The 15161-nt window shown below is 42.9% G+C and overlaps 1 protein-coding gene across 3 annotated transcripts in view; it reads left to right on the top strand.

The window, feature by feature from the left end:
- The first annotated feature begins 10679 nt into the window (after positions 1-10679).
- Positions 10680-15161, top strand: part of LOC116385509 (ADAMTS-like protein 1) — an 80922-nt gene continuing 76440 nt past the window's right edge. For 2 of the 3 annotated variants that reach the window (XM_031851027.1, XM_031851026.1), the window contains exon 1: positions 10681-10939. In XM_031851027.1, the coding sequence (XP_031706887.1) occupies positions 10889-10939 (51 nt within the window). In that variant the 5' untranslated portion in view covers positions 10681-10888. Of the gene's footprint in view, positions 10940-15161 lie in introns of all 3 variants that reach the window. The other variant, XM_031851029.1, reaches the window with a different exon arrangement.

Raw genomic sequence — 15161 nt, 5'->3', positions numbered from 1 at the left:
GGCCTCATCATTTGGGACCCATGTGGGCTTACTCTCATTTCGTGGCTCAAAGCCATATGCTTTACATACCTTAGACCAGCGGTTCCCAAACTTTTTAGGCCACGCACCCCCTACTACATCCCGACCGGGTTTTCACGCACCCCCAATCCCCCACACCTTAAAAAAAAGAAGAAGCAACAGAGTCTATTTATAGCCGCATAGAAATCGGACCAATGAGAGAACAGTTTGCTCGCGCGTGGCGATTGTTTGCAATATTTAGTCCGCTGTTAAATGTTGCAGTGTGAACACAAACCGAACAAAGGGGCAACTGCAACATTGTATCATATTAATCCCTGAATCAGAACAAAGCAAACGAACTGAAGGTGTTAAAACGCCCTGAAACACTGCAACAAAGTTTCAATAAATTTCAGTTACACAAGGCGTCACTTTGAAAGAGCAATAAGGATGGCGAGGACACACGCACAGGCTCAGAGGCAGATTGCATCACATTTCATTTACAATTAACCATACATAGAATGAGACTGCAGTTGTTTTGGGCTGTCTTGTAACTCCTCCAATTTCGATATAAAAAATGTAAGGGGCTTTTGATTTGCACTGGCATGCTTGGTGTTCAGGTGGCGACGTAAATAAGAGGGCTTCAGACAGCTGTTAGCCAGAACCTCATTGCACACCACGCACTTTGGCTTTGGGCAATCTGCATTGCCAATCCAAGTGAAGCCCAGACCCAGATCATTTTCATCATATTTCCTCTTTTTTTTCCCAGTCTGATGCTCACTCTCGTTTCCTCTTTTTTCACCTTGACTCCGCGATGGGCCTATGTCGCGGAGTCAAGGTGAAAAAAGTTTGGACACCCCTGCGGTAAAATAACAATAATGTCAGGAAGTAAAGTGCACCACACTTTGGGAATCCCTGCCTTAGACAGTCATCATGGTTTAAAAAAAAACACTGGAAGAGATAATAGACAATGGTGGACGATCCTAGATAGGATAGATTTTGTTTGAATTGGATCATGTATTTTCAAAGTTAAAAAGAAGTGAGACTTGGATGATATTTTTCTTCTTTGAGAAATTCACATCATAGAGTAAAGTTTGCCACCAAGTGAAAATACCTAAAAACAGCCAGTGTATTTGAGGTCATGCTATTTATGAGAAACATATATGCTATTTATTAAATGAATGCAGGAAATGTGACCAACCTAACACCTCGCTTACTACATTTCTGATGACTTCACTTAACGGCTTGAATAAATACCATACATCAGCGTGAACCGATGAACAGGTCTGTGTTTGCCAGTAGCTCATCGGAGCCAGATGTGTGACCCTGTTTTGACTTCGAGAGCACTTCCCTATTTTTTTCAATGCACCAGAGCTTCATTTCTGCAAAGAATTTCTATGTTATTAAAAATGTAAATTAAGTGTTAAGGCAGTATCGTTTATTCAACACATTTGGACGCCAGATGAGGAAACACGGTCTTAGATCAGATTCTCCAGTTGGCTGACACATTAGATTGTGTGTAGATGAACCCGTCTGGGCCCATTTATCAGCCCTTGTATGACTCAAATGGACCCCATATGAAAATGTTGGCTGCAGTAAACCACAGACTCTAATTTTTAATAAGATTCTGTCTGAAGGAATGTCTGCAGAAGAAGAGTTTAAGTTAGTTGGTATTATAGTATAACATACAGAATATAGGCCTCTCACAGACACACACACACACAGAGATACCACGTTGTAATGGACATTGATCTGCTCATATTTTATTGTCCACGTCATATTCTTTCACTTTAATCAGGCTTTATGTGGTGTGATGGAAAGCAAAGTACAACCAGTTGATCAAGAATAATGACTCATTGGGATTACACGATGAACTCTATCATACTCCTGGGTTTTCAGGGGTATAATAATAAGCCTTCAGTTTTTCTGTAATATTAAACCTTCTTAAATAAATGATGATGGGCTTATAAGGATTACAGTCGGGTCAACATATTTTAAATAGTGGAAATGATTGTGTTTTAATGTCCAGTTTTAAGGGTTAGAAATCAGCAGTTTTAGTGAAGACATGTTATATGTGTCCCTCAAAGAATAAATAAACTTTTAACATTTCAAAGTGACAAACTTTTTGACCAGCACAGCTAAATGAGACCAATACAGTTTAGTCGAGTATGTCCGTGCACATGGCTGAGCGCTACTCTGACTCAACACCTTGCGTAAACACATTTCAAAGTGACATAGTCAGAGTCATTTCAGTTCAGTGTCCTAACTTGATGTTGCAAATCACCTGAGAACCTTGCAGTAGATTATTTCACAATGAAAGCATGACATATTGGAATTAATTCTTTATTCATTGTTTTGAACGCAGTTACAGACCATTTTTGTGTGAGCAGAGTGCCAATTAACTGAAAAAAATGAATACTCCTTTTAAATTTGAACAGAAACTGAAATGTATTCAAATCTAAGACCACCTGTTTAACTGAGCTGTAGTCCCTCGATCTCCGTGGATAAGAAGATATCAACCATTAGCAGAAGTCATTGTATTTGAGTTCAAGCATACTTCCTAGTATTTGCAGATTTAGGCCGCTAGAGAGCAGCAAAGTAGAAAAGGTTCACAGCCTATCTTCCCTGGATTTCCCCTTCCATGCCACCCCTTGTTCTAGTTCATTTATTTGCCTGCTATTTAATATTGACAGGCATGCAAATATCAAGAAATTAAAGAAATGGTAGACACAATTATTCATTATTTTATTTTGGTAAAAATGATTGGGCACAATTAGGAATGCATTGGTTTAATTGAAGTAATAAAAATGACATGCATCCAAGGGAACATTGACAAGCGGGGCATACGAGATCTCAAATGAAAATTAGGTGAGAAAGCAAATCCATCTTTTCGGGACAAATTTAAAAGACTGTTGACTGTTTCTCTCATTCTACATACAGTCAAGATAAAAAGAAAGATCAGTCATGGAGGCGCTCTCCCTCCCCACGGGGTCCGTTGGTGTGCAGGTGGCAGCAAGGGGTTACTGGGTCTGGCAGGACTGGAGAGGAGATCCTCACACGGCATCCCTCTATTGTGCCCTCTGAGACAGGTAGGGCTGTGGGCAGCATGCCAAGGCCCCCTGGCTGGGTAACGGATACCTGTGGGCTACTGGGAAGGTGTCACACCTCCGCATCAAACACAGTCAGAGGCGCTGCGTGAAGAAAGAGCACAGACAGAGAGAAAGATGTGGCTTCAGAGCAGAGGAGAAAGAAAGTGACATGTCTTTGGAGCAGCGGTATGCTTTGGTTAACTCTACCCTCAATCAGACAGTGTACCCTGAGCGACGACAGTCTGCTGGACTGTCCATCATACCTGTAACAAGTCGCTGTGGATGCAATAGATGCAATGGGATTATGAATACAGATACACTACAGATAGCTGAGAGCTCTCTAAATGACCTTATTATGGTTCTCAAGATGTCACATGCAGATTAAAATTATTTTTTTTCCATTGTAGAGATTCAGGAGTCTGGCAAAATGCTGCGTGTCAGGACAAACTGCAGAAACCTTCTTAAATTTTCCAAATAAACCAAAAAAATACTCTAAAACACTAAACTCTTAAACACAGTCTTACTGAAAGTAAACACAGGAACTAGCAGCCTGGATTAGCTATTACTAATTAGCTAACTGCCCAGGGATCTAATTTCTGGACAACTTTCCTGCTAACCAAGCTAGCTCCTTTAGCTGCTAAATGCTTCGCTATGTTCACCAGCTAGCAGCTAACTTTGTATCTCTGTCATTTAGAGCTGGGGAAGTGGCATACAATTGTTTCAATGTTTGTTTTTGTGGCCAAACATTATGCTATGAGAGGAAACCAAAGTAGTTAAGTTGTGGGCCGAAAAAAAACAGAAAAACAATTAGCCAAAAGTTGCTCTAAAGCTCCATAAGGAACTGCAGTTTGGTGATAATTCTCTGTGGGATCATCACTACCAGTGACCCCTCTCACATAAAAGTAGTAATGCGATTTATCGTTAATAAAAAAATATCGATTATAGCAGCTTTAAGCAAAGCCAGACAGTCAAACATGTTTAGTGTCTTTGGTTGTTTAATTTTATGCTAAAACAAAGTTAATCAGCTGGACCAATCAAAGATGATAAAATAGTCAAATTCTTAAAAATCTTTTTTGTTTTTTTGCAAAATAGGACATCTTAATTCATAGTCACTGATGTTTTTGGTGACACAGTCATGATTGCAGCTGTTTGCTGAAAGGCACCCATTATCTTTTATCTCTGTTGAGTTGAGTTAGATGATGCATTTTCTGTTCTGTTTAGAATCAAACCATTTGTATTACATTTGCACAATAAATATTGGCTGATCTCTTATTGTGAGAGTGAATTTACACCACAATTTTAAACATCTGGGACCAACATAGCCCCAAAGATTTGTGTAGCCCGACTGCTAAATTTGGCCCTATTATTCTTCTTAGCTTTAGCCCAACCCCGGAGCTGGAGAGGTCGTGCATGCAGAAATTAATTACATCTTAACAAGATGATGCTTGCCCTCTTGAAATAACCATTACTTCAGCCTTCAATAAACAACGGATCTACGCAGACAATGTGTTCTTTAGCAGGCCAGTAACTGCAGACTTATGGCTACAATATCGACACATATACAAGACCAGGGCCTTGTTAAGCAGGGCTCTGTGCACCTGTCGGATGTAATCCTCAGATAATGACTCCGGCTCATTAGCTAAGACATCCAAGTTAACCGTCTACATTTCCCACTGCGAGGATCAGGACATTAAAAGGGTCAACAACTATAAGGTTAAAAGTGTGAGAAAGGGGTCAATACGTTCTTTAAAATGAGATTCGCTGTGGGACCACACCCTGACCCACTTCCACCTTAAGGATTTTCAGTAATGATTTTCTCAGGACGGACAAAAAAAAAGGTCTCGCGGGTCAATGAGCGCATGCTTTGAATGGGTCAGATGGGAGGGGAGGCAACGACCACAGAAGGCTATCCGTCGTGTGGGTCGTACACCGTCCCGCATGACCCCGTCATGTTTCTACAATATCCCGCCACAGGCAGTTTTCACAGAGCCGTGTTGGGATTAGCGGGCCCGGCTGTTTGTGCTGGCAAAGCGGCAGCAATTCACAGCTATATTTTCTGGTTGCTGTTGCTGACAACCAGACCGAGTCCTGGTAATTATGATATAATTGAGAGTAATCCAAAAGCAAATGTCCGAGCTCTGCTGTCGGAGCCAGTGTTTACAGAAAACAGCTGCTTAAATAGGCACTTAGAAGGATTTAGAATAACATTTTTTATGTCCCAGCATGAGTGCGTCTCTGTCTGTGTGCAAGTGTGCATATATGCGTGGGTTGGCTATTTGGGCACCTACACAGACAATCTCTTTGTTTTGGAAGTGTTCGCTTAAGTCTTCTGGGGCAGACAGGAGCCAAGAACAACGTGGGAAATAGGCCCTTGCTTCATTTCTGCTTTCTCTCCGGGCTTCTCCTTTGCAATCTCTGTCAGACGGACATTCAGCTATAGAGCCTCCAAAACAGTACCTGAGGCGTGCAGAAGTGTGGAGGAACCAAGGGAGCGCGGCTTGGAGATGAGAGGAGTCGTAATGGGAACCGAGTGGCAGCTGACAGCGGGGGCCAAGCTGTCTGTCATTTCACTCTCCTTCTCTGCTTTTTTTTTCTTTTTCACACACATGCGTTGTCAACAGACGACATGCACCCAACCAGGCCTCTGCCCAGGTGGTCTGTATGGGTAGCCAGTGGTCTGCAGCCCAGTACAAAGATGCTGAAATTTGAGGCAACCACACTGGCAGGAGCAGGATTCACTGTGAGGTCCGGGCTTGCGTTACATGACCCTCGATGCTCGTTATCTCCACACAGCAATTCATTTTTTTTTCATATTCCTGGAAATAAAGGAGATGAGTCATGAATTGTGATGTACTTACACAATTTCAAGCACACATATTTTTCAAAATCCCCCAAAAGTCTTACGGAACACCTGTCTAATTACAATGCTAACCAAAAAGTATTGCCAAACCTTTGTTGTTCATACAACAAAGGGAAAGGTTCAAGATTATCTGATGATGCTGCCCTGCAAAGACAAAACACAGTCATATTTGGTCAAAATGTTGTTAAACCTCATTGTTTTAACATCACTGCTTTTGTAATACTGCTCTGCCTTTGTAGGGTAAGCTGTGATTTAAAAAAAGAAAAGAAAAGAAAAGACGAAGACTTAAGGGGGAGGAAAATGTGAAAAACATGCTTGGGCACTTATTTCCCCGATCCTCGCAGATTAAAGTAATCCCAGGGGATGTTTAGTCCTCTTCACCCTAAATGATGCCAGCTATCAGCCTGCAGCAGATTCACCCAAACACCCAAATCCACAAACATACGTGTCTGCTGCTCTGATGACAGGAAATCGTGGATTTGTGTAGTGCGATGCCTTAATCTTCTTCGGTGGAACTCATCGGCAGTTATTCATCGCTAAATAGTTCAGGCAGATTCATGAATATTCATCCAGCAGCATTTTAGGGTTTTAGCTCCAAGCTAGGATTTGTACGTAATTAGATACTTCCCTAAAGAAAGAAAGAAGGAAAAGATTATACCCTTGGGTTCTCAGACAGGCTGACTGATTGTTGGCAACAACGTGAAGATCTTGTTGTGCCCACTGTCTACATGTCTGACTGGTGGTTTGTGGCATGATGCCCTCAGACAGCACGCTCTGGATATGACATGCCTGATGGAACGCGATGCCTGTAGCTGAAACCGATCTGCGCTGACAGACACACAGGTTACTGTACCCTTAGCAAGCCTGGCATGCCCAGGACACTGTGGCCCAGCAATGGCGGGAGCTCAAGCATGAGCAGACACACGAAAAAACACACACACACACACACACACATACTGATAGCGTGCCAAATTCCACAGAGCCGTAAATGCAATCAGGGGCAGATGGGAAAGGTAACCGAGTGGTGGTAAACTGCATGCCGGGGTACTGGAAGCCATAACGAGGTGCCTCGACAACATGAGGTGTTTGTGTGACGTTTCAGGAATCATGACTGTTAGCTTTTCTTTCCGAAAGTAGACGAGAAGATCGATAATACTCTCAAATCTTTGCTTAGCTTAGCATAAAGACGGGAAGCAGGGGAAAATAGCTAGCTTGGCTCTGTCAAAGGTAACAAACTCACTCATTAGCACCTCTAAAGCTCACAAGTTAGCATGATATATCCTGTTTGCCCGATTCGTACAAAAACCGAAGTGTAGAAACGACAAGTTTATTTTTTTTCTTAAGGGTTATATTCAGGACTATTTCTTCTCAGTGACTTCCAAGAGTCGTGTCGAGAGGTTGCCATGAAGAGGTGTTGGTTTTGGTTGCCTGGTCGAAGTGTTGATTGGTGAACTTGTAGTTTTATTACCCTTAGACAGAACCAGGCCTACCGTTTCCTCCTTTTTCCAGTATTTACGGTAAATTAGTCTATCCATCACCTGGCTGTCGCTTCATATCAGAAACAGATGATTGGTATCGATATTCTCATCTAACTCTTGGCTGGAGAGTGAATAATTGTACTTCCAAAAAGTATTTCTTGAATCATGAAGTTTCCGTTGCTTGCAGGAGAAAAAAACAAATCTGTTAGCTGCCTCTTTAATGCAAAAACAAGCTAGCTGGTGTCCCGTGAAGGGCAATTTCTCTCGCTGGTACTCGGCAAATTCCTGCCCTCTCTTTGAACACATGTGACAAGCAGCGCTTTGACTCTCAGGCCAAATATCACTGATCAAACAGCTATGTGTGGTGTCAGCCGAAGGGGGACAACTAGGTTACTCATATGGGGGGCACTGACCTGCTGCAAGTATGTTTAGCTAGGAAACCAACACATGTACTGTACATACTGTGGCCCTATTTTGCACTTGTAAAGTCATACCTACATGCGTGTGTTCATGCATATAAATTGCAGAGTAAAAAACATACGCAGCTGCCTCTAATAAGGCCTAGAAGCATGAAACAGTGTCATTGAGCATCTAGCATCCAGCCCATCATTGCATTCAAACAAAAGATGTCAGCTAAAAGACTGTCATTAGCTGCTGCCTCAAACCCCTTATTTGTCTTCCCACACAGAAAAGTCCCTGTGAGATCTGTCGAGCGAACAACTGACAGACGCTATTTAGGCTCGTAGAGTCCCTAAAAATACATTTGTGCTCGGGGCAGTGATTATGCAACTCCGCTGATGGTAGCTTTGAGCGAGTGATCCCCGCTGAACATGTCCATCAATAAGAGCAACAGCATTTGAAACATGAGGACGTGGCTTAGCTATGCGCCGCCAGTCGCAGTGAATGTGAACTATTCATATCTCCAAGCATTATCCACCGCTCGCTTCTGCTTTGTGGGGTGTCTGTTGTGCTCTCGGGGTGCCGTGTGGGAGGTCAAAGTTCAACCAGGGGGCTCCCGGATTCCCTGCTCTTTCAAAGACAGTGGCCTTTGCATGATGAGTGGCATGAGCAGGTTGTCTTTGAATTTCAAGGAGCTATTAAAGACAATAATTTAACCCCAAGGTGGAAAGGAAACGGTTTAAGCCCCCCTCTTCAGGCTTCAGGTAAAGATTTATTTTCCTTCCCCGGGGAAAATAAACATTTACATTCCTGGGCTCAGCGTGTTAATAGAGATTAAGCTGAATTCAGGCCTACGTGTCAGACAGCAATTCAGGTGGCTCATACCATACATACCTGTACTATTTGTGTGGCTCTCAATGGGCATCTCCCTCAGACCTTTGAGCTTGGCTGAGGGCCGATGACAATCTCTCGGAACATTGTTATTACGGTGGTCCTGGACAGCTTCAAAAGCGACACGCAAGTCCTAATGCACGACCACTTTGGGCTGCTGCTTCAAAGAACTTAATGTCTCTTACTTTAATGAAGGTATGGGATCAAAAGGAAGAGGAGTTGCCGACCCCAGCCATCAATTATACTGGAATACAGAATTCCTTTCTTACTGAAGTGGAAAATGTCGTACTCCTTATTGAATCCCTGAGATATTTATTTTAAATGTGATAGAATCACAGCGAAGTAGGTTTTTCTGTCACAGTCTGTTAGTACAAGTCATTTACTGTACTCAGAAAAATGAAACACGTCAGGTCAGGCCTGTATTCAAAATGCATCTCGCCGGTGTGGGAGGCATTCATGTCCAAAGATACAATGCAGACCTTCATTAAGTTGCAAGAAAAATATGATCCTCACAAAAACAGAGGGAGCTGTTATTTCCCCCCGGAGCCGGAGCGGAATGACATGGGTCTCATCAAGGTAAATCATAAACAACAGCCGATTTCATTCATACGCCATGCAAAGACCAAGAGTATGAATGTTTCATTCCAATTGATCTCAGTTCATAAGCAGTCAGAGCTTGATTCAGCTAAAACTCCCCTTGACCTTAAATGGCACATGGTTGGCAGCGCTGGGCGCATAACTTGAAAGACTAATGCATTTCATACTTGTGACTAAATCTAAAGCTGTGAAAAGTAGGCGAAATCCTCAACTGGTGCACAGCCGACAACACATGGTCCACGTTCCAACTGAAGCCCAAGTACCTGGAGTCCTCGTGTTGTAGGGGGCAGGGCCTGAGGAAGAGAATTAGGCCTTTTTGATGATGTTTTACCATCAGGATAATAAGTATGCAAATAATTAATAAAGCAATGTTTAAAGCCAATGTTTAGCTCATTTTTTTTGATTGATTTAAATTGTGATATAAGAGAGAAACCACATGCAGCTTGAAATGAAAGAATTTAATCTACATTGACACATTATTGGACATTTAGAGGGGTCATAACAAAGGAAACAATATGTATTGCCAACTGTTTATACCAAGCAGCTGACATGAAGAGAACTGTTCAATTTATTGTTGTGTTAGAGGTCTGTACTGTAAATCTACAGGTGGATGGTTAGCTTAGCATAAAGACTGGAAGCAAGTGAAAACATCTAGCCTGGCTCTGTCTGAAGGTTACATGGTACTTAGTTAGCGTTAGATTTCCAGTCTTTGTGCTAAGCTAAGCTAAGCAGCTGCTGGCTTCAACTGCATATTTACTGTACAGATGTGAGAGTACCAGTATCAATCTTCTCATCTAACGCTCGCCAAGGAAACAAATACGTGCATTTTAAATGTCATATTTGTTTTTTTGACAACTCAAGGCCAAACTTCCCGGAGCTGTGGCTTCATGGGAAAGTCTCAGGTCTCAGGGCAAAGCATGTAAAAAAATTCCAACTGTCCTGAAGTCCTCATGGTGCAAAAGAGTCTTTGTGCACAATAAAATGATCATGGGTTCAAAAGGTTGTCCCTGACCTCACCCTGTTTATCTCACCCCCCCCCCAAAAACAAAAAAATCAAGATTGGACATGCAAACACCTGAACTCACATGGGCCTTAAAACTAGGACACAATTTAAATGAAAAACTTGACTTTTCAGCGGGTGGACTTGTTGAGCAACCACCAAGCATCACCCGCCTGCCTGCGCACCGAGTAGCCTGTCGGCGTGTAACGGGACAGGGAGTGTGTTTCTTTAAGAAATGTAAGGTGGGTGAGCCCCTTTTTCCTGACGCGCGCCTGGTATGCAAACATAAATTTAGCAGCAACGTGTTTGCTGTGGGGGGAACAAAATATCTGGAAGCCACCGAAAAGTGTCATGCCGTCTCCGGCAGTTCTTGGCTGACTTCTACCTTCATCTCTCTCTCTCTCTCTCTCTCTCTCTGTGAACTGGAGCCGGAGCCGCAGCGCGTAGACGAGAGCGGACCTCTTTCTCCCCCTGAGGGACTGGGCAGACTGGACAGACTGGTGGGACAGTCGGACGGAGAGCGGGCAACCACTACTGCGTCTCTCCAGTTTGAAATAACATCTCGCTTGCGGCGTCAGAGATGACCTGCTTGTGGACGACTGGACTGCTTCTTCTCGCTGTCTGTGCGAAGGTGAGCTTCACATTCATACAACGTTTAATTCAGTCATTGGACATGTGAGAGGAAGGCGCCTCGCTTCAGTTTTAGATGCGTTTGGGAAATTGATGCACCACAAAACCGCTGTTATTTTGGCTGTTTATCTTTATTTTTTTATTTGTAGTATTATTTTTACAACTTCTTTTAAGTTTCTCTAAATGACACCTTACTATTGTAAAGCAATGGGGACCCAGGTGCTTTGGGTATGTGTATCTTTATTATATCCAAACTGCAAAGGTTTATAATATTTTACAGGATTGATTTAATATTACAGATATATACAGGACCCATTATGATTTTATTTTTCTTTTGGGATGAATTGAAGTGTTCTGTGGTCCTGCTCTTCCTCCAGTGATGCTGAAGCAGGTCCAATGCTGCTGCACAGTGGATGAGATGATGTGTGATGGGACAGTGTGGTATTGTCTACAAATCTGAAAATGGTACAATATCTCAAACAAGCAGTAATCAACAGGAAACTATGAAAGTGAGAGTGTGAATACATTCAAAATACTGTGATAAAATGTGGGTGAATTTTCTGCGTATTTAAAGTCTTTATTTATCATAATTAATATACAACAACCGTCCTTCCTTTTACCTTTTTAATGTCAGACCTGAAATTTATCAGTCCAGCGTTGAACAAACTTCTAAGATCAGCACACTCAGTTAATTCCTCCCGAAATAAGTTATCTCCTAAAGGGCCTATAGTTCGTGCAGACAAAAAAAGCTGACACATGCTTAGTGACGAGCTTGTGAGTGGAACACAAAGCAGTTGTTTGGCCTGCAGACAGATTCTGGGTCTGTAACAGAGGGGTGGGGGATGCCACTGTCAGCATGTGTAAATGACCACGACAGGTGCAAATGGCACCTCAAGGTGATTTGGGCTTTAGACACCCTGGCTGCCATGTGCCCCCCCCCCCCCCCCCGCTGAGCACGTCCACGCTGCAATCAGTGAATGTCGGTGACAAGAGAAGCGCTTGAGGCTTTGCAACTCTTTTCCAGGCCACTGTCCAGTGCTGGCTTGATTATGTGCACTTTAATTAGGCCTCTTGGGAAGAAAATCACAAAATTGGCACATTAATGGACTTACAATGCGCATGAGCATCAGTGTGAAGCTTCTGATGGAGGACCTTTTGATTGTGTTTTCCCTACAAAAACACAAATGACTGATTGTAGACGAGTCCTTAATTCTCCTATATGAACAGATTTTGTTTCTGTTACGAAACTGCATTATATATAATTGTATCTCCATGAGCTGAACAGTAATACGCCCTCACTGACTACTGTGTCACAACAAGTGATGTCAGTTTGATCGGTTTGTGTCTCTGTCACATATCAAGACTGAACAATTACTTGTTTTTTTTTTTTTTTTTTTGCTCAAGTGGGTCATGACAAGCATTCCCATCTGTGCAAGCGTTGACTGCGCGGCATGAGTCAGCACTGGTCGTTTATCTGTTCTCACACACACCAGAGTGACCCAGTGCTTCGCTCCAGAGACCGGCCCGTCAACAGTTGCTGCCTACCGCCCTCTCTGCTATGCGGTGGCCATGTCCTTTTCATCCTCGCCCCTCAGGTCAGGGTCTCTGCATTGCTATTGAACTAAAGAATGGGACTCTATATTTGTGTCCGTGGCTGTTTGGAAGTCGTGTGACTTGTGTGTGTGTGTGGGCCAAATGGCCTGTGGCTCCAACCCTAAATGGAATAGGCCTTCCTTTGTGGGTGACATAATGACATACCTCGAGTGATTCTTGGAGGGTCTTGTTGCTCTCACTCCATTCCCTTGATTTGTGCAGCAAAGTGGAACCTTCCAGAAATGGGGTTTTTTTTTTCTTCCTTTCTTGCTGGATGGGGATTTGAAGGTGCTTGTGGTGCGCTGGAGGCTGCGCCCTTAAAAGACACTCATGCATCTCTCTAAGCACCAATGTTAGTTGCTGTAAATCAGGATTCTGGCACCTGCCAGGGCGACGGAGCAAAGCAAATCCTTTTTGTGTGCTTTCATTTTGTTTGATTTGGCACTTTTCTCTCTGTGCCTCTCATTGCTTTTGCCTTTTGTGCAATTTTCTTTTGTGTTAAAACTACATTTTTTGTGAAATTACAGAATGCATCATTCATGCTTTTTTTCCTCCCTGTTACCATTTCCAATACCCAAATCAGCTAATAAGTGCCGTAATGTCTTTTCCTAAAATGTAAAATCTTTGAACCTCTGATGTGTGCAACATTTTCTTTGTTGTATTCCTAATGTTAAAAGTTTGTTGGTAATAAGATAACCGGTTGGCAAACTTGTAATAAAACATATTCTGTTTGTGCAAAGTGTCAAAACACTCTCCCGACAAAAAGTTTTTGGGAAACGCTCACTAGCTTAGCGAACGTAAACAAGTCTCACAGTAAAGGCCTATCACTGCGTCACAACAGGAAGTAATCACAGGCGGGAAGGAGGGAAATATCAGCGGTAGCTTTGTGCTTACCAGAGGAATTAGAAACTGTATTTAATGTAGTGTCCTCTGGCCAATCAGGGACATTGAAGGACAGAGATAACACCGAACTGACAAACAAACTGGGCGTGTGTGTGTGTGTGCGCCATTTCATTCTTTTCCAACACAAATTCAGGTGAATATATCGGCTTAAGCCTCTAAAAACCATTGCTGCAAACCCTACAGGCTGTGACAATGATATCTCTATCGAAGTGGATGAAATTGCTCTCCTTTTTCTAGAAGTTATGGCAATAACGACATGATTTATTGCTTTCGACAGATGATGGATTTAAGTCAGCTGCCAGGCTTCATCGCATTGTACGGCTGCCACACTCAGCTGGAATTCAAAAAAGGAAACTGGCCACAAAAGCAACATATTTTGATGTTTATTCAACGAAATGGTTCCTCTCAGAGTCCTAATGCAGCGGGCGCGGTGTTTTTGAAATCTTCAGGATGGGGAATCTTTGGGGGTCTAATAGCAGTATTAAGTGGGGTCACGGCGTGCAAACGTGTCCCGAGTGATCGTCCGTCAACAACAACATCTCTTGTTCTCCGAAAAACCGGCTCCTTGGCCTGATTGCGTGATCGCAAAGACCGCAAACTATCCAATTAGATTTCATGAAGGCCTTTGTTGTGGACGCAAGTGGAATGGGAAGTGAATTAATTTTCAGGGGGGATTGGGTCCCACTTGAGGAGAAAAGGAAAGGGCTTCAGCGAACATCTGGCCAGTGATGGATGGAGCAAGTTTTTGGAGCGCGCTAACAAAGGCGAATGTTTTCAGTTATGCTGCAAATGCTTTCATACTCATCGCATCGTTCCCATCTGGGCTTAATCTGTGGAGTGAGACTGAGGGCTGCTCAGTGAGGAAGTGTATCTGTGCAATGTTACTCTCAATCCAAAAGCTAAAATTCACTGGTACTCATCTTTGCGGGAATTGCCATGCTGCGATATGTTTCACTTTTCATGCAGCGCTCTTGTGCTTTCCTGGCACAGTGGCAATGTTTCCTGTGTGTCCTACTCAGGTGAGCCGGGATGCTGCTCTTCAGAGAAAATCCAGAGAGCAGGCATCCATCCCTATAGAGCCGGGCCAAAAAAAAGGAAGTCGCTTCACTCCATTCTCGGTGGGCCAGTGAAGAAAAAGTACTGCAGAACAGAACAAGACATGGCAGCTTCTAATGGATGTTGAGTCCCAAAGAAAGTTCTGTTTCAACGGTATCAACAACAAACCAATAACTTGGCTTATAGGTCCAGCACTCATCTCCAATTTGTCTTTTTTTATTTACTTTATTGAAAATCCTGAAGATCCTTCAGTTCAAGGGATCCATTGTAAAAATACAAAATCACCAATTTTCCACATGGGCCATGACCTCAGAAGACTGGCTGAAACTAGACCTGGCTAGCAGTCCCAGATGATGAGCTTGTCTCTTGTATTTTGTTTTATGAAAGACTGTCTCCCCCTCTTTTGACAATCCAAGTGGTGACGGATGAACAGCAGCAAACCAGACCTGACCGAGTGCTTTTGTCTTTGACTCCAAACACCTGATTATTAGTCAAATTGACAGTTTGATATCCTGAGAAATATGTTTATTCCCTTTCTGGCGATGAGCTGGATGATAAAATTGATCTTCATGTTTCGTGTGCAGACACGAGAGTGGTATCAATCTTCTCATCGGATTTTCAGTAATATAGCAAAATAGAGCATTTCCCAAACTGTCAAACTGTTTTATTAG

This window comes from Anarrhichthys ocellatus, unplaced genomic scaffold, assembly GCF_004355925.1.
Source record: "Anarrhichthys ocellatus isolate YVR2014 unplaced genomic scaffold, GSC_Weel_1.0 scaffold11, whole genome shotgun sequence".
NCBI classification, from domain to species: domain Eukaryota; kingdom Metazoa; phylum Chordata; class Actinopteri; order Perciformes; family Anarhichadidae; genus Anarrhichthys; species Anarrhichthys ocellatus.
The sequence above is the reverse complement of the archived record's forward strand: the minus strand, read 5'-3'. Positions and strand labels throughout refer to the sequence as shown.